At 40.9% G+C, this 26,321-nt stretch overlaps 1 protein-coding gene across 2 annotated transcripts in view; it reads right to left on the bottom strand.

Moving 5' to 3' along the window:
• The window catches only part of LOC150080199 (short transient receptor potential channel 5-like), a 93,278-nt gene that overhangs the window by 5,446 nt on the left and 61,511 nt on the right, over nucleotides 1-26,321 (bottom strand). For both annotated transcript variants that reach the window (XM_090381206.1, XM_090381207.1), the window contains exons 6-10: nucleotides 18,994-19,167; nucleotides 12,236-13,050; nucleotides 4,222-4,471; nucleotides 3,826-4,017; nucleotides 1,250-1,309 (exon numbers count right to left, since the gene is read on the bottom strand). In XM_090381206.1, the coding sequence (XP_090237332.1) occupies nucleotides 1,250-1,309; nucleotides 3,826-4,017; nucleotides 4,222-4,471; nucleotides 12,236-13,050; nucleotides 18,994-19,167 (1,491 nt within the window). The remainder of the gene's footprint in view (nucleotides 1-1,249; nucleotides 1,310-3,825; nucleotides 4,018-4,221; nucleotides 4,472-12,235; nucleotides 13,051-18,993; nucleotides 19,168-26,321) is intronic.

Raw genomic sequence — 26,321 nt, 5'->3', positions numbered from 1 at the left:
CGACTTAGTAACAATCTCTTTAGTAGACAAGAACCACCTGGATTGCCAACACTTGGCGAATAGATTCCAGTATTTCTCTTTTCCCTTTTTTTTTTTTTTTTGGATCAGCAGTTGGATTGACAGTCATATTTAAGAAGGTAATAAGCATTCCTTTCCTAATATAATAGTAGAGACCTTTATAAATAACATGAAGGTCAGCGGGTAAGATGCCTATGACAGCTCGTAGACGCCAGTGTGGAGACTGTACGGCATGCGAGTAGCAAGGGCAAGAGTAAAGATCTTTGTAGAGTTTCCAGTTGAGATTTTAGAGTAAGAAGGCTGGCCCTTTGAAACCAAATACAAGGGGCATATTGTGATAAAGACAGAACAATACAAGATACTGAGAGAATTTATTTTTAGTTCTCATTCATTCCTAGATATTCTGAAGAGCATTACTGTAAAATTTTTAATCTTTTAAAGAGAGATGCTGTAAGTATAAAGAGAAGGCCAAACAGTCATCTAGAACACTAAAGGAATCTGCCCAAGTGTATTGTGTTCGTGAGTTGCGTGTGCTTTCTGGTTGATTTACTTGTTTTGCTGAACAAAAAACCCGAGTGTCCGGAGAAGGGGGACCTTGCTATCTACGCCTGAGCCCGACTAAATCAGCCAAGGATTAAAAAAACCCATAAAAGTTCCTGGCGTCCTTGACGAGATTCGAATCCGGACCTGTTCCACCCGGTGGGGATAGATAGTAACGATGCCACTGGTTACTCGTGCAGACAATTTTCCTTGATACAAATAATAATATATAAGAGGATGCGATACCACCTCCAAATTCATAGGTATAAAAGAAAAGATATATATAATGTGGAGCCAAGCAGACGCCGTGTAAATCATGGAGGATTAGACTTGAGTGTCGATTTGAGTTTTTTATGGTAATTATAATTAGCCAGCTAAGTTCATGAGTCGTCGTTATATAATGTCTGTGAATTACAGATTATATAATGTCTGTGAATTACAGTATATAATGACATCCGTTTGTTCTATGGACTTGCTAGTTTTTTAGACGATTAAAGTCTCCGAGGACAAACCATGCAACCCTAGCACAAGATTTAGTAGGCCACAGTGTTAAAAAATGTTAAAAAAATTCCTCCGTCTTGACGAGATTAGAACTCAATCCTTTTCCATGTGGTGATCGTAATATCTGTGGTAGGCGAGGAAACCTGGTCATCAAAACTAATGCTAAATTTTAATTTTTTACTGCTGTTACCTGATAAACTTCTTCATCTTTCTTGGAAATTTCCTCAGAAGTCTTCCAAAAGCAGCACCTCTAAAAGATGAAAAGAATTTAATATCCATTACATAGAAAAACACAAATAATTTATAATGATTGAAAGGTTTTTCGTATGGAATTGCTTTCAACACAGAAACATTGTTTTCAGCACTTAATTGTTTCAGCATTGAATATAGAAACTATTGGCCAGATACCAGAAAGAGCTTTGTTAAATAAAAAATAATAAACAGCAGACATAACTGAAATGATTTTTCAGACCATGTTTCAGTTTTTAAAGCCAAAAATTAACAATTTGCTTTCTTCGATTGAAAAATAAAAAAAAAGTGATCAATTGTAACACACTGGACGCTGCTCTTCGTGAACTAACGTTATTAGTAGAGTCCCCCAAGGTTCGGTGTTGAGCCCGCTGTTGTTTTGTATATTTATCAATAATATTGATGAAAGTATATTAGGCTTAGTGTCGAAGTTTGCAGATGATACAAAGGTTGGCAGGGTTGTTAATGATAGTAATAGCAGTGTACTACACGGGTGTGCAAAACGTAAGGACCGATACTATTTCTAAAGATTACAACAACAAAATCTTTACTTAAGGTACTCTTTACTGATGAGAGTAGATTCAGTCTCAGCAGCGATTCTGGACGTCAGCTAATCTGGCGAGAGGTTGGCACAAGGTACCATCCACCAAACATCACTGAAAGGGATCGATATGGCGGTCGTGGTGATCTCGTCTGGGGAGGCGTTATCTTGGATAGACGTACAGAACTGCTGCTACTGGAAGGCGGTACTGTAACAGGTGCACGCTACTGTACTGAGGTAATTCTTCTCCATGTGCGTCTGTTCCGAGGTGCCATTGACCCCGAGTTCGTATTTATGGATGATAATGCCACATCCCATTGCACTGCAGCTGTTGATATGCTTTTGGAAAGTGAGGACGTTGTTCGTATGTATTGGCGCTAACAGAGGAATGGACGATGTTACCGCAAGAACTTATCAACAACATTGTTCTAAGTATGGACAGGCGGTGCAAAGCCTGCATCGACATTAGGGGTGGCCATATCTCCTTTGTTCCATCTTTGGCAGTGATGCATCATCATGGCAGCCAGTGCTGTGTTGCCATTTTTGAATAAAGTCCCCCTGTACCGTTTTGCTTCCGTTGTTGTGTCGGTGTTGTTTCCTTCATCATTTCTTACCTCACGAGGTTCCTTTTGGTATGCTTTTCCCATATCCAGGCCACTCCTATGAGAAGCTACAGGTGAAAACCTAACTGCTCCTTAAATTTTGCACACCAGTATACTACTGCAACAGACAGGATCTAGAAAATTTGGGCAGATGGGCTGAGAAGTGGCAACTGACGTTTAACATTAACAAATACAAAGTACTGCATATGGGTAGAAGTAACCACAGAGAAACGTACCAACTGTGTGGTACTGCTTAGGATGGTAGAAAATGAAAAAGATCTGGGAGTAATTGTGCAGTCAGATATGAAGTATTCTGAGCGATGCAGACAGGCTGCCAGAGCAGGTCATGTCAATGATATACAGGAATTTTGCTAGTATGGAAAATGAGGTGATTATCCCTTTCTATAAGGCAATGGCTGGGCCACGCCTTGAGTACTGCGTACAGGACTGGAGGCCTCATTTTAGGAAGGATGTAGAGCTGATTGAGCGTGTACAGAGAAGGGCAACAAGATTGCTGAGGGGAACGAAGGGGATCCTCTTACTAAGAGAGGCTTAAGTTCTGCAAACTGCAGCAGCTGGAGACTAGGTACCTGCGAGGTGATCTGATTGAGGTGTATAAGGCCTTGAATGGGTTGAGCAAGCTGAATTCTGATGGGATTCTTCCGCTTGCTCAGATTACGAAACTGAGGGGGCATAAATTAAAATTGAGGAAAGACAGTTGTATAATAGATGTGCGGAAATTTGCATTTAGCCAGCGGGTGGTTAATTGCTGGAACAAACTTCCATCTGTCGTTGTGGACGTTGATAGCTTAAATAAAATCAAGGAGCAACTGGACAAATTTTTAAAGGGAATGGATGTGTGAAATTGTTTTTTTTTTTTTTTTTTTGGCTGATGCTACATAATGTTCATACTACGTATGAGCATTATACTTAAAGATTATAATCTCAACACAACAAAGTTCCATGGAAAACTTTGATTACGGTGAGCCATTCTCAGTGATTACAAGAAACAATAATGGAAAGAAAAAATCCCGTTGGCTGTGTCACATGGTTAATACTGACTCAAACTTATTATTTTTTTAAAATACGTACGTTTCAATAACTTTACATTATCTAATCGTACATCTGGAAATTCGCAATATTTTTCCGAAGAATAAAGAGATTGAAATAGCTTCGAAACAGTTGTAACAGCGGAAAAGAGTTATTATGAATAAAGAACTTACTTCTGGAGAGGAACAAGAGCTGTGCAGTATAGTTGAAAGAGAATATTTGATTTTTGTAACCACAATTTCATATCTGGTAAAGAATGACAAACTGATAAACAAAATATTATAATTGCAATTTTTTTTAAAAATAGCAGTTTAAAAAAATTACTTGAAGAGAACAGTCTGGCTCAGGTGTTCCATCTTTCTTACGTATCATTTTATCTAATGTCCACTTTCCAAACGTCACTAGTTTATTCAGAGAAGGAATAAGATTAAAAGGTGGGGGAACCATACTCTGACTATGCAAAATTGTTAACCACACTGTAGAACAGGCAAACTTCCATTCCATGTCGGCATTTTTCTGTTAAAAAATGTGATACTGTAATTAGCATTTATCGATTGTCATTATCAGTTATTAAAATTAATCGAAATAATACTTATCTATAAGTAACACTTGAAGGGAATTCTTGAAATGTAATTATAAGAGGGATATTTTTCAAGCTGATTAAATAAAAATCAAGAGTGAATACATTATTTGAGGAAGAGGTACAAATAAATTACTTGCCTGAATTCTCTGATAAGTTTCCGACATCATTGCAATGAGCATATTGAGAAGTATCACAACCATAACTAAATGGTAAATTCCCCAAAGGCCATAACCAATCATTTCTGTAAATACATGGTTTTCGAACCATAATGACATGTTTTTACTTGTAGGATAGCTGCTCTGATTAGGGAAGAGTACAATATCAGCATAATCTGGTTCACCCATTCCAAATACTGCCCAGAATAGCGTCTTAAAAGTATCTTTAAGTCTGAAAAGGATGGAGAAGTTATAGAGATATTGAAAAATTTTCACTATTATTTTTAAAATTCATTTCAGCTTGTAATAAAATAATTATAAGGTTTCATTCCAACACCATTATTTTGATAGAATTATTTTATACACATATAGGGTGTTACTCAAACAAATCTAGTTGAGCAGTACTTATGTTATTTTTCATTCTTTCATTGGCCATAAATTTGTCCGCCAATTTATGGCCAAATGACCTTCAGTGATCTTCATCAAATGTGAAACTAGGAAGTTTGAGAGGGAAAAATGTGAAAATATTTAGTAAGTTTCAATCTATCAATCTTCCATTAACTGGTGACCAATTCTAGAATAGAAAGCGATTCTCTAAATATGGATAGTGGCAAGCAAGCTCATTTTTTCAGGTGTGTTCTCTGATGCATAAAGCGCTAATTGTCTTTATGATGTCCGTCGCATATACCAACTCGACTTCCAGTGGCTGGATTTTCATGAAAGTTTATATTTGGCTCATTTAGACAGTTTACTGTATTTGTCGAGCTAACCGAAACTTCGTTAAAATCTGACAAATCTGTACATTGTAGCTGAAGCACTGGACATTGTTTTTTGAGGTGCGATGTTTGGAGCAAAGAAGAGACAATGTGCGAAGAGTAGAAAAGAAAAATTGTCGGTTTAAGTACTGTGCAATACAAAAGTGATTTCTTTGTGAAAAGCTAGCTTTTTGTTATCGATTTACTAAATACTGAACAACCCTAATCTTAATATGTAAATATAAAAACTGAAATATGTATAAATATCATCTTTCTGAGGGTCATAAGTATTGTTCTATCAGTATGCATGTTTTCCTGTGATGCGCGGCTGAAATAGTGTCTGAATATGTAAATATATAACAGGCAAATACACCGATGAGCCAAAACATTATGACCACCTACCTAATATAAATAAATAAATAAATCTTTATTGTGAAGTAGAATTACAGCACAATATCCCATCACGGCGACGAGCGCCAGGGGTTCACATATAGATAACATAAGTACAAATTCAAATGGCTACAAAATATAGCGAACACATACAAAAGGCTACAAAATACAGATTACAAATGCAAAAAGAAATACAAATACATCATAAAAACAAGGAGCTGAACACAAATAAAGAAAAACAAATACAACTTGGCAGTGATTCAGGTTTCAAGAGCTTTGATAAAGTTGTGTCTGTCCTTCTTTTTACTTATTATGGTGTCGATGTCGGCGTCCACACGGTTGAGGGCAGCGAGCATCTGCTTGGGCAGAAATCTTTCGGTGATTACAAGCCTGTTGCGGTGAGCCACAAGTGCTGGTACCGACCTTAGGCTTGGCTGTGGAATCCTCCAAGAGCAAGCATTCCAAATATTTGGAGATGATATTTGGCCTGAGATGAGTTTGGCTGTGAAGACCAGCCTCTTTTCAACGATCAGGAACTTCAACCTCGGGATGTCGAGTGCTTGTGCCATCATGGTAGTTGTGGTAGCGGGAGGTAGCCGAAGCTTGTTATTCGTCCATTTCAGTAGCCAGTACTCAGCAGTGTACACCCGCTTAAGGTTTGTATGTGCAGCAGAGGCCCATATTTCTGCACCATAGAGAATGGCAGGGTAGACGGTGGAGGTGATGAACCTTTTAACAGTGGCAGGATGTCGGACGTGTAGCAGCTGCTGCTTTGAGATCCACCGTAGACGAGAAAATCTGGTACTGAGTTTGTCGATCTGGTTGACAAAGGACATCTTTTGGTCGAACAGAACGCCAAGGTCTGTGTGCGAGGGTACGTTTGGTATTCGTACCCCTGCGAGTGAAACGTTGAGTACTGTCGGCATGGATTTAAGGGAGAATATAACCTGAGCAGACTTCAGAGGGTTGATTTTTAGATTGAAGTTTGCCAGGTACAATTCTAGATCCTTAAGTTGGGAATTGATCCTGTTGCTGAGCTGGGCGGGGTTGTCGCCAGGGTTAATTGGAGTCAGCAGTTTGAAGTCATCGGCATAGCATAGGAGACCATTCGTTGAGGCAATAATGGGCACGATGATGGCTGTGAACAGGATACCAGACAGGACACCACCCTGCGGTACTCCAGCAGTAATGTCGCAGGATAGGGTATATTGCTGCCGATGGAGAATAAGTATTCTGTGACTGAGAAGTGATTCCAAAAAGCACAGCATATCACCTCGAATGTGAAAACTCTCCTTAAGTAGGAGGAGCAAGGCCGGAATCGACACGGCATCAAAGGCTGCGCTTATGTCGAGGTATGTGGTTGCTAGCTCAGCTCTTTGTTCGAATGCTGAGAGAATTCGTTCTGTGGTGGCTGCCAAGTTAGTGATTGATGATTTTCCTGCGATAGCATAGTGGATTTCAGGTGGTTTCGTCTGGAGGATTTGTTGAGTGATTGTGGGTAGCAAAGCCTTTTCAAGAGTTTTTAACAGACAAGAGGCAACTGATATGGGTCTGAACTGGCTGACGTTTGTGGCAAATTGGTTTTTGGGGATGGGGTACACTCTGTATTTATTCCACTGGGGTGGGAAATAATGCTCAGCGTGGCATCTGTTGTAGATCGAGAGAAGAGGGCCTATGATGAATGTGCTTAAGCATTTGATCATAAATTGTGGAATTCCATCCTCCCCAACAGTGGCTGTTGTGGGAAGGGAATTGATGGCACGTATGAGCTCCTGTTCCATGATCTGGATAGTACCTAGGACATCCGAAGGGTTTTCATAGTCAGGCTGGACAACTGTAGATGGGACTGTGGTTGTATTTGAAAATCTGGCGATGTATTTGAGCCATTCTTGAGGATCAAGCATGTGATTGAATCAACCATGTGGGGCAGCATAGAATGGCTTTCCTTTCCTCAGAGTGTGGTTAAGGTTCACTTGGATTGCGTCAGCTTTCTTTCGATTAAAGTGGGCCCTGGCACGGGAAAAGGCGATTCTGTCTTTACTGTCATTCGTATGCTTCCATTTCTTATGTAGGACTTGTTTCATTTTGAAGCTGTTGTTAAGATCAGCAGTCCACCACGATCTGGAACGGGGAGTTACTGTTACTCGTTTGGTGGCAGCATAGTCGCTGACGGATTTAATCCAGTCAGACAGGAGTGTCACTGCAAGGCTGAGGTCGCAGTCAATGAGGACATCCCAAGGAATGCAAGATGCTGCTTCTACACAGAGTTGAGGATTAAGGTATTTAGGTGCTGAAACATATTTGACTAATTTGTTGTCAGGGATGTTGAAGTTTGGCACCTGCAATGACCATGTCAAAACTATGGGCTAGTGATCAGACAGGAAGAATGCGATGGGATCATCCTCAGCTGTGCATGGTGTTGAAGCAAAAGCGAGATCCAGTAGGTTCAATCCCCTGGTGGGGTTCTCATTGACCCGTATCATGTTGATGGATTCGAAGAACTCGCAGAGCCTGATAAAGAGGTGATGTCGGTTTGGAGGCAGGTTAAAATCACCACAAACAAGGCGTTGTGCAGACGGACGAAGATGGTTTAAGAGCCAATTCCCTAAATCTTCAATAATTTCAATTGTAGGCCCTGGGGGAATATACACAGATGCGATATCAATGTGGCTGGAGTGGAAGCGTAGCGAGACTATAATCGCTTCGAAATCTTCAGTTGTAGTTGAGGTCGAATTCTCATATGAGAATAGGGAGGTGTTGTACAGTATGGCTACTCCACCTCCTCTAGATTGCTCCCTGGATGCAGACAGCATGTTGTAACCAGCAATAGCTGAGCAGAAGAGTGTATCTTGATTAGGTTGAAGCCACGTTTCTGCGAGGCAGACCACATCAGCGACCTGGGAGAGGAAGATCTGTTCTGCTGAGTCTAGTTTGTTCCTAATGGACCTGATATTTTGGAAGTACACCCTGATGACGGGTGTTCGACGAACTTCCGTCCTGATTGGAGGTGTTCTGAGTTGGCGTGTTCGAAAGAGAACGGCTCGACGTCCTGACGAAATATGGACTGGTATTTTATGGGGTCCATCACCTAGGGGGCTCAGGATACTCGTATCATGGCGGAGTGGTGCCTTAACGGTGGGGTTTGGCAGAGGAGCAGTGGTACGAAAGGAGGACTGTTGAGATCTTTGGAAGTTGTCCGGGAACAAGTCCAGTCAGCTGTGGGTAGTGATGTTGCAGACTTCGTTTTGGTGCAGAAGTGGAGGTTGGGGAAGGTGACTGGTTCTCCTATTATAGAAGGGTCGAATAATGGTGCCAATAGGCCAGATAGATTCGGTTCCAATTAAATTGAACAGGTCCTGTGCGCATTCAACCCTGAACGATGCGCAGCGGGGGTTCCTGGTGTAAAGTTGCTGCACCTTTAGTCGAAGGTTTAGTTGATCACGTAGAACCTCAGCAACATGGTTTGCTGTGGTATTTGGGGCTAAGCGAGATACGAAAAGTCCACTAGAGGATCTGGACTTCTGCCGTCTGGGAGGTGTGTGGGAAGGCTGCAGTTTGGAGTTGGTCGATGTGCCAATTCGAAGCCATTAACGTGAGGCCGTACTTGTTCGTTGGCTCACTCTGAGGTTCATACTTGTACTTTCCTCTGGTTGCATAGGATAGGATGGATATGCAGTGGGGTGAACTGGGAGTGGAAATTGTAATGTGGAGGAATTCGCTGGTTCGAATATTGAATTCGCTCCGACACTTAATCCCAGGCCTTGTGAATATGAGAATTGCGAATGAGGTATGACAGGACAGGCATTGCCAAGAGTTGGGTGTGAAGGTGGAAATGATGACTTTTGCCTCATTGGCATAGAGGTAGAGAATTCGTTATTGCAAGTAAGAGAGTTTATACATGCGGTGCCATTGACCGTTGGTGGAGCCTGCTTCTGTAATTGTGGAAACCTCTCTTTTGTTGAGTGGTGATTAACATGGTGTTGGCCCTCCACGTGCAGCCAAACAGCTCGTACCCGGCTAGGCATGGCCGTTTCAAGGTTTCTAAATGTGTCTTGTGGTATCTGGTACCAACACGTAACCAGCAGATCCTTTAACTCTTGTAAGGGCCGTGGTTGAGACGCCGCAGATCGGAGTTGCTGTTCCAACACAAACCACAGATGTTCGATGGGATTGATGTCTGGGGAATTTGGAGGCCAGGTCAATTCCTGGAAGGCTTCCTCATGTTCCGCGAACCGGTCTCGAACAATCCGGGTGGTGTGACATGGCGCATTATCCTGCTGAAAGACGGCACCGCCAGAGCGGAAGACCGTTGTCATGAAATGGTGTACCTGGTCAGCAATGATGTTTAGGTAGGTGATAGACGTCAGAGTGCTGGCACATGGATGACTGGACCCAGGGTATCCCAACAGAACATCGCCCAAAGCATGATACCGCCGCCACTGGCTTGTTTTGGTCACACGGTGCATTCAGGCGCCATCACTTCCCCATGTAAACGACGCACACGTACCCGGCCATCCACATAGAGCAACAGGAAACGTGATTCATCGGACCAGACGACCTTCCTCTAATCACTCAAGGTTGAGTTTCGATGCTCGCGTGCCCGTTGTAGGCACTGTTAGCTGGGCACTCGGAGCGACCTGCGGCTACGCAGCTCCATTTTCAGCAGGGTTTGATGTACTGTGTGTTGTGACATATTTCTCCCGTTACCAGCATTCCAATTACTGGCCAGTTGCGCCACAGTCGCCCTGCTGTTGCCCCGTACCATCTGGGAAAGCCTTCGCTCACCTCGAGCATCGATAAGCCGAGGTCGTCCAACACCTCGCCAGCGGTTCGTGGGTTTTCCCTCCTCGGACCACTTTCAGAAGGTATTAATCATGGCTGACCATGAGCTTCCCACCGGCCGTATCGTTTCGGATATGCTCTGACCCAGTCGTCTGGCCATTACAATTTGGCCTTTGTCAAACTCGCTTAAGTCCAGTCCGCTGCCTTTCCAGTTTCCCACCTGAAGAACAAGAGTAACACTGATCAAGGAAGCTCAGTATCAGGTGAACGCGCTGTAGTTCACCTGCAGTTGCTTCGATTTGCATAACGACTCGCTGGTCATAAGGTTTTGGCTCATTGGTGTAACTGTACTCGTAGATGTTATCCTAATGATCTCTGCCATGTATTCATGCACATTCATATATTCACATCTCGGCGATGGATGACTTTTAATTTGCCTAATCCTTGCATCCAAGGGGCAAAGATTATGTGTATTTGTGTACTTAGTGTCTGACGGCACCAGGGGATTTCCTCCATCGGATCGGTTAATAATAATTGGACCAACACCGAGATGGAGGAGATTATGAGATCAACCAGGATAATGATGACCAAGAGCTGCCAACACCACCTGAAGTCCGGCATAGAGAGCCTGGCTGTAGCCCAGAAAAGAGGGAGGGGTTTGACAGACTTCATTGAACAACAAAAAAAGGCAATTCAGAACCAGAGTGGTTACTTCCAAAAGACATAGCGCTAATCTACAGAGCCATAAGGAAGATAGACAAACGACACGAACTGCTCAACCTTAACAAGCCTTAACAAGGAGACCTCACTCACTCATAAGAAACAAAGCAGAAAGATGGGCGAAGAAGGCACTCCATGATAGACAAAACAATAACTTCCATCGAGTACATAGATAAGATGACTTTCAACGTATGGCTCGTTCCTGAGACCGAAGAATTCATGCTCGCCATCCAAGACCAAGTAATCAACATCGGGAACTACAGGAAATATATCGCCAAGGACTGGAGACTGACAGATAACACATGTCGATGATGCCATCCAGCCCCAGAGACACTCCAGCGCATCATCACAGGATGAAAGGTGGTCACCCCGATGGAGTACACCTATAGACACGACCAGGTCGCCAGGATAATAAAACAGAAGCTAGCGAGGATATACCAGTTGATCAAAGAAAGCGTACCGTATTAAAGTATGCGCCCTAGGCCGTACTAGAGACCCCTACTCATAAACGATACGTGGACCACGCCATAATAAATTATGGAGAAGATTCTATCATTGGTTACGACTCGAGTTATTTTGGATCAAAATCAAGGCAACTCAGGCAAGAGTCACTGTATTTTCTCTTTAACGATTTGTCTTTTTGTAGTATGAAACGATTATTGGAAAATTCTAGGAAAAAACTTACTTTTATCGGAGACCAAATGTCCTTCACAAATCTATAAGCTGACGGTCAAAGAATTTGTAATCTGTTATTGACTAACAAACTCCATATGAGGTTGGTGTGGGGTTGACGGTTTATTGTATAACTGGACTTTATGAAAAATAGGAGACTTTTTCAGTAAGATTTAAATTGCTTAATAAATGTAATCCTGTTTATATTCACAACAGAATAAACTTCACTTTACCATAATTGACATTAATATTGAACTGCTTTTAAACGCTTTCGTTTTCTCATTAAACAGCAAATTGTCTCTAGTGAAATTTCCCTGATAAAACAGTGGTAATGAAGTTATCGAATGTGAACTATTATGAAATGTGTAATACTGTACTATAACTTCGGAATTATAATGTAATTAATGCTAGTTTTAGCTTTCAAATTACTGGACTTTTTTTAGAATAGTTTACTGTTACCGTCAGTCTACTACTCATGTTCCAGATAAAGAGTCCTCTTCTGGAATATGATCAGTGTAAATATGACTCCTCACCTTGTAGTAACTGCGTCAATTATAACAATGTTGGATTGTTCGATAATATATTCAGATGAATACTACATTAAATGGTATTATACTAACTGTTCATTTTATAAAATATACTAGCTTAATATTAAAAAATTTCTTAAGAATACTCACGTTAAGAAAGCAGTTGGCTGACTATTTCCATTAATATATCCATTTCCAACTCCACTGAGATAAGAGCGAGAAGCATTACCTTTATAATTTTTATAGATGGAGTTTATTCCGGTTGCAAAGGCAAAGATTATGACAAAGAATATGAGAAAGAATTTTATGACATCGGTAACCATATATTTGAGAGACGTTCCCAATGGTCCAAGCTGTGGATGAGTGTGGTACCACAAAAGTATTCTGCTAAAGGCCATAATAGAGGCAACAGCAAAAATTCCCTCCCCAAGAAGAAATGGATGATACCATGGCCAAAACATGCGACCCAAATATTTCTCTGCCCAGTTAACTCTGGAAAGGATATAAGAAAACAGCCAGAGAATTTCAGCCAGTAAGAAGAGTCCAAACATTATGAAATCAAAAACATACCACGAAGAACGAGAAAAATTTTTAATACCCATGTAACGTATATCGGTGGTAATTGCTAAAAAGTGACCTAATACCCAAAATCCGACAGCTACTTCAGACCATGTAATTGGCACTTTAAAATCATATTTGTGATCCAAGAGTAGTGTGGCAAGCAAAAGGAGAAGAAAAATTAAGTACGATGTCGCTGAGTAGATAAATCGGTTAAGAGGGACACACATTGGGCTTATTAATGACGACTTAGGAAGAGACACGTGAACCAAGGCTATAAAAGGTGTCAGAAAAGCATGCTTAATAACATGTGTCAAACGTTGTCTAATTGACCAACTCGACCATGATGGCAGTCCTTCTACCCATAGTGACCTGAGCACTTGTTGACAGCTGGGATGGGTGACAAACTGCAGGAGATAAAAATTAAAACGGTCTTTTAAAAAAAAAGGTGTACTTCTTATTAAGATAAGTTTATCTTATTTATTCATTACCCTATACTGTATAGCAGGGATGGCTAAACCTTAGCTTGTGAGCAGAATGAGTCTCTTTGGTCTCGCAGAGATACATGCTGATAAAATTCACAATTAAAAGTAATACAGTACTTTGGATTCAAGCGGAAATAAAAAGGTTACACTAAAGAGCTTGCAAAGAGCAATTGAATGATTAATGATATTAAAATCGGTTCGCATTTCTCAAGAAATTTGTGCATTGTTCTGTCTTTCACTACCCCTGTGACTAGCAGAATATTTATTATCGGTGCCCTTCCACACCGTGTGGAAAAGTCCCGGGTTCGAACTGCATCTCGATGAGACGAGTTTTTATCATAATGTGGCCGATTAGTCGGTATTGGGCGAGGGCTGCATGATTTTATCTCCCGGAAAATCTGGTTTTTCGTCTAACAAAGAGGCAAAAACGACCGAAGAACACACTATTACAAACACAATATACAGACATTTCACAGCCTTGTTGCTTTGGTGCTTAAGATACACCTATGGAAAAGGCCTACCTCCCTAACGAGAGGAATTTTTATGGGCTTTTTTTCTTTTTCTTTTTCGTCATCATCATCATCATCAGCCATTTTCAATCCACTGCAGGATGAAGGCCTCTCCAGCAACTTTCCAGTTCCTTCTGTTTTGAGCACTGGCCATCCATTTACTACCCACAAACTCATGAATTTCATCTATCCATCTCCGCCTTTGTCTTCCAGGTTTTCTTCTAGCTCCTCTTGGATACCATTCTGTTATTTTCTGTCATCTGTCTTCGAGCTATGTGTCCTGCCCAAGACCATTTTAGTTCTTTAATTTTGATAAGAATGTCCTTTACTTGAGTTTGCTGCCTAATCCATGTGTTTCTCTTCTTATCTAACAGTCTGATTCCCAGTATAATTCGTTCCATTCTTCGCTGTGTAGTTCTCAGCTTCTCTTCCATTCTTTTGGTGAGTGCCCAAGTTTCACTTCCATAAGTCATGGTGGGGAGTATACATTGATTCATTATTTTACGTTTCAGACAAACTGGGATATTGCTCTTCAGTTTTCTTTTTAACTCATGTTTAATTATGGCTAACTCATTGTGTGTGTGTGTGTGTGTGTGTGTGTGTGTGTGTGTGTGTGTGTGTGTGTGTGTGTGTGTGTGTGTGTGTGTGTGTGTGTGTGTGTGTGTGTGTGTGTGTGTGTGTGTGTGTTAGAAGAGATTTTTAAGAATTCCTCGGGTTTTCAATCAGATTTGAAGACTCACCTCTCTAGATGCGTGCAAAATGGAAAAACCACCTTTACTCTCACGACGGACATGTATAAATGATGCTATTAAGTCATTGAAAATCGCACCTCGTTGAAAATTTGAATTAAGTAACCGACAGTTGCCTTTTCGTTTAATTATTCCTGCTTGTGGAGTCCGTTTGGATTCCACTGTGAATAATTCTTGTTTGGTTTTCAATTTCTTGAAGATCATCTTACGAGACTCAAGTCTTCGAAGTTTGGCCATCCCCACTACATGACTTTTGTTAACAATCACTTCATATAAAATTATTAATTTTTATAACTGTCTCTTCTCCATCAGAAGTAAACATACTACGTTAAAGTAAAAGTGCAAACAAAATGCGTGACTTAGGCACTCCTCCCACAATATCCCACGCGATTTCAAGGACAAGTCTCTTAGGAATAACCTATTTGGTCCTTTCTATTATTTGTTGTGGAAGCCTCCCACAAATCCAACCACAACCTATAGGCGATTTGGTTTGTCGATTGCCGAGATGTTTAATTACTAAGTGACACACGATTCGGAAGGAGAGAAAATTAATGATTCTCCAGTTAACATTATATTGATAGAAACGATAGAAAAGTGTTCGTGTTTATCTTCGAGCGAAGTAAAATGAAAGTGAAGCAAAGGTGCATCGTGTTTCTAAACACATAAAAATATACATCAGTTGACATGGTTGACCAAATATTTAAATAAAAAAAAAATGAATTCGCAAATGAAATGCCTATCTTCTTTTACTGCATACTTATATGTTTGTTCTTTATTTATACAAAGCTGGATATTGACTATCCTAAACTGGAGATTAGCACGAGAGATATGAGAACCTATAGCACTTAGTACAGTGCATGGGTTGAAGGTTGATTATATGAAAGAAGATAATTGTTGACATTAGACTTGAATTTCTGTAGATTGAACCAAAACTGTTGGTGAATCTTTTTTTCTTTGATTGGCCAGGGGTTTGCATAAAGAATTTGTACCGGAAGGACAGACATTCAACAACGAATTTTATAGAGTAATGACGAACAGACTGTTGAAAAGAATTCGTCGTGTTAGGCCAAACACGGCCGAGTCAGGTGAGTGGTTCTTGCTTCACGACAATGCACTTTCACACAACACGACCATCGTCAAACAGTTTCATGCACGGAAGGGTGTTGCAGTGCTTCATTCCCTGTATTCACTGGATTTGGAACCTGCTGATTATCTTCTGTTCCCCAAAGTGAAATCACACCTGGGGGAACACCATTCTGGCAGCGTTTCAGAGATCCAAACCAGCGTGGCGAGGGCAAGGAGTAGAAATCTTGCTTCTTACCCAAACGGTAGTCGAGAATTTTGGTCTCTTTCCAAAGTTATTGGCTGCAGCTTATGAAAATCTATAATTCCATCTCTGTTAAAACCTCATGGTTCTGTTGCCTCCTCGGCTAAAGATGAAGCTGACTTATTAGCATCCTACTTTTTTCTAACTCTTGTATTGACAATATTGTTAACCCGCTTCCTACAATTCCCAGTATATCCCATGCAATGCCTCCTGCGGTCTTCGTCAAAATTAAGTTAGAGGAAATTTGAATAATACTAATGCCAAGAAAGCTTCACATCCTGATGGCATTTCTCCAATTGTTCTCAAAACCTGTGCTCCTGTTCTGTGTTCCCTTTTTACAGTTTCTTATCCCTCTAGTGTTTTTCCAGATGCTTGGAAATTTGCTCATATTTAGTCAGTTCCTAAAATCTCGACTACAGTTCCCAAATCTCTACTACACAAGTTGTTTGTCCAACATATCTAATAAAGTTCCGAGACTTTTGGATTTCCATAATTTTTGACATTATGTCAGTTCCTAAAAAAGGGTGACAAATCCCTCCCTTTCAAGTATGAGCCTACTGCACTTTCATATACTCTTTCAAAAGTAATGGAGAATCCATTAACCGCCAACTCCTAAACTATCTTGAAAATTTCTATCGGATCAATGGTCGCCAATAGGGATTGTGTCAATGTGGATCCACTAATGATATATTGGTTTATGTGACCTATTTGTGGAAAATTTAATGGACAAGTTTGGTGAAACTCAAGTAGTTGCTCTTGGCATTTGTAAGGCGTCTGATCGTGGTTTGCGTAAATGTCTTCTAAACAATCTGCCCGTCTTATGGATTTCCGGCTGTTTTTTACAGTTGGGTATCTAGTTTTCTGTCTGGCCTCTCGCTGCTGACAATAGTAAATGGCTCTCTGTCATCTAACTTTTCCGCTAAACCTGTGGAAACCTGGTCTCCCCAATGTTCAGTTCTTTCGTCACTATTTTCCTCTCCTCTATATTAATGACCTTCTTCCGTTCACTGGAAATTTATCCATAGTTTTGTTGATGAATGATAGCGCATTGTATTTTACCTTCTAGTTTGAGAAAATTTGCCGTGCACAAACAGCTTTATCTTCTTGAATATCCACCACCAATCCTTAAATGCTGATCTCCTGGTAATTCTACAATGGGACAAAGATAATTTAGTTAATTTGAATCATTCTAAAACTCGGTCCTGTCTTATATCTTTCAAAACGGATTCTTCTGCTCCTATGTTTATCTCCAATGACGCCCAGATCTCTAAACAAGATCACATATCTCAGTTAGAGATTACCATGACTCCTAAACTCTCTTGGCAGAAGCACATCACAAATATTGTTTCCTCTGTAACTGAAAAATTGAGCTATTGCTTTCGCTTTCGGCATTACTTTTCTTCTAAACGTTTACTCACTTTGTACAAAACACATATCGACTATATTTCAAAACTTTTCATAGGCTTCTAGATCCCAATCAAAAGAGGTTGGGTTCATTACAGACAAGTCTTTGGCAAAGTCTCACCATATTCTGTCTCATAGACGTTCTGTTTCTGCTGCACGTGCTGAACTGGAAATTCCCTCTCTCGCTTTCAAACCAATCAGCATCCGTTTACTATCCGACTTCAGATTCACGGAACCAACTTTTCCTCTTCCTTATTTACTCCTTCTACTTCTGTTTACTGTAACAACCTTGCGTTATCTGAAAATTACAATCTATGTACAGTAGTTTAAATTTAAGTCTAATGTCAACAAGTATCTTCTTCTGTCTTCTCAACTTCACCCCACGCACAGTACTAAGTACTATAGGTCCTAATACTTTTCATGTTTATGGATTTCGCATAATAAATATATGTATGTATATATACACACAAGTTCATAAAGAAAATAATAATATTATCAATAACTATTATGACGGAGATAACATAAAACGAAACTACAGTAATAGTGAAATGGTAAAAGTTTTAAATATAAAGAGACACAAATAGCCAAAATTATTATTCTAAACCTAAAAAGAAAAAAAAAAAAAAATTGGAAACCATTGATCTGACCAGTTATAAATCAGAGAGAGAGACATCTCACATTTACATAATTAAATACATATATTAACAATAATAATAGACACACATACGTATGTATATACACATTAACATTTATGTAAACATACACCGATACGTAAGAGGAGGCCAGTATCCGGCTCAGTTCTCCAGACTTCCGGAGTATTGTACTACCACTGCATTCTACACTGAAACGCCTATCTTCATTCACATCCGGTGAGTGTGATTGGGCCGTGTTGTGTTCGGTCAAGGTATAAACTCTCCTTAAATAATATAGGAATGGTTGGCTCTAAACACGATTCCTCCATCTCTTCCTCCTCTCGGTTATAGTCAGGGTCACTTTGTTCATTGCTCTGTCGTGAAACTGTCCTGACTGTAGGTGGCAAATTCTCAACAACGATTTAGCTAAGATATCAAGATATTAATTTCAAATGATCGCTAATAAAGCTTAAAACGCTAACTTAAAGATAAATTCCGAAATATTATTCTGTTAAGGAGGAGGATTCAGATAATGTCAGTTATACCTGGAAATTGTTTTTTTCATAACTAGTACATCGCAAGAAATTAAACAGACACTTCAACTTAAACGGAAAATTCACCTGGAAAAGTTTAATTTCGAATCCAGGCGCTTTAGTCTACTGCCAGTTGATCAGTCTTAGGCGCTCATTTTTTTACCAAGCTAACAAGTGAACACAATTTATGGTGTCGATTATTATAAGATTTGAGTCGATATCACTCGACTCAAAACTTATAATAATCGGAGACTTATACACTTGCTACTTTTGCAGAGTTCTAAAAGGGAGATTTTGTAATCTTGTTTCAGGGAGATTGAATGATAAGAATGACATAAATCATTACCAATGTCTAACGGTTAATTGTCAGCCGTTTTGTAATAAAGCTGTATCGGGGTGCTAGATCTTTATCAAGGTTCAACTTCTGAAGGAGTTCTCCGTTTCAGGTCTACCTTTAAATTTATTTGAAACTAGAGTCAGAGGAACCTGTAAGTTCAGGGTCTATGAAAAAGTCACCTATCAGCCAATGGAGGTAAAATAATCGTTAGTGTAATGATTTTGTAGCGGTTGTGTAAAATTATGGACTGCATCTCTCTCTTGCGTGGAGAGAACGTTTTACTTTTCCAACTTCTAAGAACCAGGTAAAAATTGTAACTTTACAAGCATCACTTTACCATAACTTGTTTCCCTATGAATTCTTTATTCACTAACCTCTTTTTGCTCATATTGCACAGCGAGATGTAGCCGACTGAAGCGATGTGGTCGAACATCAGAGAAACCTCTCCTCTGCATAAGAACAGTCTTTACTTCACTGGTGTCTTGACATTGATCCAAAAGATCAGCAGCAAACTTAGAACATTGGCTGGCGAGTTCTGCATATTCTTTCTAGATAAGATATTTTAATGAAACAAAGAACAGTCCAAATATGTCTCATTATTTTTACAAATAACAGTAACAAATTTATTTCATTTTATATGAAATTATTAGTATAAACTCAATATAGTTTATACTAATAAATTCTAAAGATACTTATACTGATAAGCTTATTCACTATTAGCTTTCTGCCACATCATTTCTTTCATTCTATAGAGTTCACTATCCATTTATCGCCCAACCCATATTGGTCAACGGTGTGTTTCGAGGTATTCAGAACACATGACCTCATCGCGTATGGAGTAAGACATATTTAGACAAGTGTCAAAGTGCAATTTCATTGTAACAGTACTGATACTGAGTAGCAGTAAGTGAAACTTTCTCGAGAAGTACTTGCGTTTATTTTGTCGCCTGCAAATATTTATCTGTGGAGACATTCAAGAATAAGGCTTGCGCAGATAACCCACAAGCTCTGGTTGAACTGAAAAAAAAAAAACTTTTAAGAACTGCATTGGCTCTTCTGATAAATATCTTCTTTTTTTATGAACACCTCAAACACGAAACGTATTAGAATCTATAGGGTGTCTCAAAAATATTGGTACAAACATTTAGGGGAGGTAGGTAACAACTAAAGGAATGTGAATCGCATAGGAACCCATAACCGGAAACATCACCGTAAGTCGGTACACGGCGCTGTTCATCAGTTCGCGAGAGGGAAAATTTCTGGTTTACTCATTCAAGCAGTAGTCGCCGCACGAAGAGCATGCATCGATATACTAACTGTGAGCTGGCAGACATGCACTTGTGTATGGATTAGCAGAGGGCAATGGACGAGCCTCTCAACGAATTTATGCAGAACGCTTCCCAGACAGACATGTACAGGACCACCGTTTGTTTGCGCATGTGCATCAAAATTTGTGCGATTATGGGTCATTTAGAGGTAACAGGAGTAGTGCGGGCAGACCACGTTCGATGCGAACTCCCGCCATGGAAGAAAGTGTGTTGAATGCCATCCAGAATAATCCTACTACGTGTGGCTTTTGCGCAGTGGTTTCTCCAAGAAAGTGTTCAAGACTTGAATTTTCCAGCCTATGTTTTGTTCACGGATGAGGCTTATTTCACTCTGGAAGGCTTATTCAATCAGCACAATGCTCATGTGTAGGCTCACGACAACTAACACGGTGTGCGTCCCCATGCGGCACAACATCGTTTCGCAATAAATGTGTGGGCAGGTATGGTCGGTGACTGCCTAGTCAGCCCATTCCCGTTACCATCCCTCATGAACTTCGCTAAATATCGGATCTTTCTTGAACAAGTTCTACCACGGTTACTTGACGGTGTTCTAGCAAATGTGAGACGCAACATTTGGTTTCAACATGACGGGGCGCTTGCCCATTATGGAAGGTGTGTTCGTGAACATTTGAACAGGCGTTTTGGGCGTCGATGGATTGGCCATGGTGGACCCGTTGCCTGACACCCACGCTCACCTGGTTTATCGAGCCTTGATTTCTTTCTGTGAAGGGGCCCTCAAATCTATCATGTATGAATAGCCTGTGGAGACGGAAATGGATCTCGTGGCGAGACTCGTCTGCGCTGCTGCTACTGTCAAAGAAACTCCAGATGTGTTCGACCGTGTCCGCCAATCCATGCTGCGTCGGTGTCACGCATGCATCGCGTCTCATGGTGGAACTGTCGAGCATCTGTTGTAACATCATGAAATGCATCCATCTCGTACTCCATTGTTAATATTATGTCAAATAAATGTTTGCCACTAATTGCTGTCTTGTGTCATTTCTGCTTCTTGTGCCTCTGCTACTACTTTCCCGTGACGTTTCCGGTTATGGGTTTCTATGCGATTCACATTCTTTTAGATGTTACCTACCTCCCCTAAACGTTTGTACCAATAATTTTGAGACACCCTGTATAGTACTTAGTACCGTGCATGGGTTGAAGGCTGAGAAGATGAAAGAAGACACTTGTTGACATTAGACTTGAACTTCTGTAGTTGCAATTTTCAGGAAATACGTATGAAGGAAGGTTGTTCCAGAAAACGAAAGTTGAATGAATAAATGAAGAAGAAGAAAAGTTGGTTCTCTGAGTTTGAAGTTGGGCATTGAAAGCATGTTGACTGGTTGCGGCACATGTTCGGACTGCTTTGGAAGAGAGAGCGGGAATTATAGAAGCTAATTCAGAAGAACAGTGCCCATGGAAGTATCTACAGAAAAGGCATTTGGCAGAAATATAACGTCTATGAGACAGAGAGTGGAGAGACTCTGTTGGAGATGAGTCATCAATTAACCTAACTGTCCTGTTTTTTGAATGGAATCTAGAAGCCTGAAAGAGGTTTTGGGGGCACCGCCAAACAGTATTCAGTTGGAAACAATGTCCCATTGTAAGGCGGATTTGCGATTTGTACGAGTGAGTAGAAAGTTTTGTTTTTTGTTTTTTTTTTTCGCGATTTGCGACTTTTACAGAGTATTTGGAAGAAACGCCGAGGACGAAAGAGAAAACCCCAGTTTTTTTTTTTTTTTTTTATGTAGAGGAAGCAATATGTGTGATGTGTAAGAGGGACTAAGAGGGATGTGCTTATGCTAAGAGGAACCTTGGTAACCCCTGAAAGAGATATGTGATCTTGTCTAGAAATTGAGTGTCCTCGATGATAAGCATACGAGCAGAAGAAACCTTTTTGCAAGATATAAAACAGGCCTGTGTTTTAGGATCGAAATCAACTAAGTTACCTCTGGCCCACTGGAGAATTACTTGGAGATCGGCATTTAAAGAATTGGTAGTAGGTGAAGCTGTTTGTGCACGAGAAACGTTTCTCAAACTGGAAGGTGGAATGCAATGTACTACCATCAGCAAAACTATGGATAGGATTTCTGGTCAATGGAAAAAGGTCATTATTATACAAGAGGAAAAGAGTGGGAGAAAGAACTGAACCTTGGGAAACACCAGAGTTAGTGGAGAAGCGACCAAGATATTCTGCAACAGTTTTTATCTGGAATGCAATCAAAATATACTTAAGTACAATAGAATCTCACAAATCTTGAACTTTTTGAATATTTCTCCGAAAGTAGTCGACCGTGCATGGGCAGAGGGAATATAGGCTGACCGGAGTTAAAAATGCACTGCAGTTATACTATTAATAAATTTCAAACACCAGTTGGAATTATTTGCAAGACAATTGAATTGAACTAGTATTAATTGTCTCAGACAATTAATACTAGTTCACAGCACCGTAGTATGAATTAAGTTTTTAAGGCGATTTAATTGCAGAAATAAATATCGTACTATTTATACTTCACGTTAAAAATACTTGCAAATCGCACCACCTAATGGAGGCCCATTCGAACCCGCGATCTTTATTTTTTAGGAAATTATGTTACCCTCTGGACCAATCTGAAACCGTAGGTTAACATTTTGGCTTATTTTATTTATTTATTTATTTAATTGATTGATACTTATAATTTTCCCTTGTACAGCGTGCAAGCTAGAGGAGATAAAAAAATTTACCACTCTGAGCATAAATTTCAAAAAATTAAAAGTTTAAAAATAAGAGAAGGTCCTTCGTGCTGGGTGTCTCAAAAAGGAGTTTACACATGTACAGCTTACCAAACTTCGCGCACGAATGCTTGATGGTAGCATAACACTGAGAAGCAAAAAGATTGTGTTGCTAGGCAGTCAACGTCCAAAATGACATCCGAAACCACGGCAGAGATTTTGAGAGAACTGCGCTTTAGGATTGCCTTCATCGGTGGGCAGGCTTCCCAGCTCAATTCTTACTTGCACCGCATGAGAGAGACTATGGGTTCTAGTTAATACTGTTGTTGCAGTTGTTTGTTGGAAGATAGTCATTCTGTAGGTCTTACAGAAGCATAATTTTTCACAGTTCACTTGAAACTGGTTCAGGATTTCCATTAAATTAAGCTAAGCTATACATACGATCTAGATTTCCATTATATTAAGCGGGAACATCCTGTTAAAGCTTTTCAAGGCGATTAGGTTGGACCGGAGTGGTTTGATTTGCAGATTGCATGATTGCTTCAGACTTCGTGGGTGCGAGATGATGCCTGATAGGACTGGCGCATCTACCTGTCAGTAACTTGTCCAGGATATGAATATTTCTCCTGATAACAATAATCTTCTAAGGTGTTCACCACTCCATATTTGCATACAGAATGCCTCTTGATACAGTGAAAGGGAATTGGAAGATCCGGCTTAACCACCCGAGAAGCCAATTTTCAATGCTTAGGAAGGTTTTTACGTATGTTTCTGCAGCTGCTGACCAAATGACCGAAGTATATAAGGCAACCGGGGAAACGCACCTAACAATGTATTCTTTCACCAGTTGAGTATTATGGACCCCAGTTAATTCCGGCTTTGAGCGCCAGTTGGCGGCTAGGGTTTTCTTCTTTGTATTAGTGAAATGTTCCATGAAGGATAACTGTTTGTTCCAAGTAATTCTCAAATTTTTGTGATATTCGACATTCTGTATGGGTTGACAATTTAAGGATATGGTGATGTTATACTTCTTATGCTTTTGGGAGAACTACAACTATGCCGTTTTGAGAGGGTTTATTTCAAGACCAATCGAGGCCAGGAAGTTGACGTTCAGTTAACTGCTGTGTGGCTTGAAGAAAAACCTTGTGCTCGCTAACACTATTGCTGGACGGCAAGAGCATTTTCATGTCGTCGGCGTAGGTAATGATGTTATTATTATTATTTCTCCCCGAATGGGGGTTCCACCTCGTGACGGGTATTGCTACCAAGTACACAGGGTGGTTGTTGTTATGTTTGGTGTTACTGTTGGTCGAGGAACTCTTCGACTATCCTACAAGTGTTCAGGAGTGCGACTTTCTGGAGTTCCCTGTAGGTGTTCACTGGGAGACCTATTGCTGCTAGGCTGTTATGTAGGGTATTTGGCACCATACCTGTTGTTAACGCGATGATCGGGATGGTCGTTACTTGTTGCATACGACACATCTCTTTGATCTCTTGTCTTAGGTACTTGTACTTTCTGATTTTTTCCCCATGGGTTTTCTGCAAGTTGCTAGTGTTGGGTACCGTTATGTCAATCAGATAGGTAGCCTTTTCCTTCTTGTCCACAAGGATTATGTCCGGTCTGTTGTGCGGGATTGTCCTATACGTTATTATAGTTGTCCCAGTACAGCTTGTGGGTTGAGGTCTCTAGTACTGCCTGGGGTTCGTACTTGTAGTACGGTACACTTTCTTCGACCAGCTGGTATTTCCTTGCTAGCTTCTGATGTATTATACTGGCAACCTGGTCGTGTCTATGAATGTACTCAGTCTGGGTGATCACCTTGCATCCCGCAGTGATGTGTTGGATCGTTTCTGAGGCCAGGTGGCATCGTTGACATGTATCATCTAACATTCCGGGCTCCTTGGCGATGTACTTTCTATAGTTCCTGGTTTTGATTACCTGGTCTTGGATGGCGAGCGTAAATCCTTTAGCCTCGGAGAAGAGCGTCCCGCTCGTGAGCCATGCATTGGAAGCAATTTTATCTATGTGATCCTGACGGAGATCATTGTAGTGTCTGCCATGAAGTGTATTCTCTGCCAATCTTTCTAGCTTCGTTTGTAACTCCTGGTTGGGGGGGACTCCTCGCGTAAGTTCAGTGGGGTATACCGCTTGTCTATCTTCCTTATGGCCTGGTGGAGTGCTGCTGTGTGTTTCTGGAAATAATCCTTCAGGTTAACTATTGCTGTCTTCTGTTGCTCAATGAGGTCTATCAGGCCCCTTACTCCTTCTTCCCGGGCAATTGTCAGTCTCTTCACGGCAGATCTCGGGTGGTGTTGGCGGCTCTTGGTCATCATTGTCCTCGTCTTTCTCATGATATTCTCCAGCTCGGTGTTAGTCCAATCTATGACCCCGAAAGACTATGTTAGCACTGGGACTGCATAGGTGTTTATGGCTTTAATTGTGTTCCTTCCATTCAGCTTTGCTTTAAGCAGGCTTCTGAGTCTGTGATGGTAATTTTCGGTCAGGGAAGCCCTAATTTCCCTGTGCTGTAACCGCTGAGCCTGCATCATCCCCAAGTATTTGTAGGCCTCTCCCTCTGCCATGGCTTCGACCTCTTTACCACTCTGCAGCTGGTAGTTCCGGTTGATTAATTTTCCCTGACGCAATCCGTGGGTCTTGCTTTTGTCTAGACCAAATTCCATCTTAATATCATTGCTGAATTCTTCGTTGATATGGAATAGTTGCTGAAGGTGCTTCTCGGTTCCTTCGTAGAGCTTGATATCACCCATCTACATCAGGTCGCCTATATTTCTCCGGGTTTCTTGTATCTTCGTCTTTAAGCTTCAGATATGTGATTCCTTGAGTGAGAAACTTCGGGATTGTCTATGGGTGCCTTATCATTCGAGTGAACTGCTCTGCCAGGTTCTTATCTGTACAAGTGAGCTGCTTGTACCATAGTGTGCATAGTATTAGGGTCAGGCGCCCCCTGTGGTTTCCCACATCTGCGCCATATGTACACTGTGAAGAAATACAGAACTACTGTAAATGCCAGAAAAGTGTTCTGTGTTGAATACGTAGTTTTGCGTTGGGTTCTGTTGGGTGTCTTGGCATTTGGCCGCAGGGCCCCTGATGGAACCCCACGTTGCCCGCACACACCGCTAGGAGGTAGCCAGGCTGCCCATTATTCTCTGGCTAGTCTCTACAGGGTCGCCTAAGCTTCCTGACAGAGACCAATGTAAAAAAAAAAAAAAAAAGTTAGAGCGGGTGGGCTTTAGAGTCAAGAAAGGGGGGGACAGGTAGAAATATGGAGGGTGAAGAAGGCATCCCCAGGTACAATGGAATACATCCATCAGGCGAAAGTAAGGGATGGAAGTGGGAGAAAAGTTGCCGTGCAAGAGAGCACAAGCGTGATCGCCATTTGACAGAATCTTCTTGCTCTTCTCATTCAGGTCCCGTCGTGATGTCAATTTCAGTGGTGATGTCATCCGGTGATCTGTGTAAGTCAGTAGGGATATAAATAGGAATGTAGCTGTGGTTGTCCTATACTGGATCTTCTTAGATTTGGTGGTGGTGGTGTAGTCTCATTTGCTGCTAGGCCTCTGCATTTATTCCCAGAATATAGGTGGTTGTCTTCTCTTGGTTTTGACGATCATCGGAATAGTGACTATATCCATGGTAGGGTCTT

This window comes from Mastigoproctus giganteus, chromosome 9 (genome assembly GCF_048544385.1).
Source record: "Mastigoproctus giganteus isolate SK-2022 chromosome 9, ASM4854438v1, whole genome shotgun sequence".
Lineage (NCBI taxonomy): Eukaryota > Metazoa > Arthropoda > Arachnida > Uropygi > Thelyphonidae > Mastigoproctus > Mastigoproctus giganteus.
Note: the sequence above shows the minus strand (reverse complement) of the source record. Positions and strands in the feature narration are given on the sequence as shown.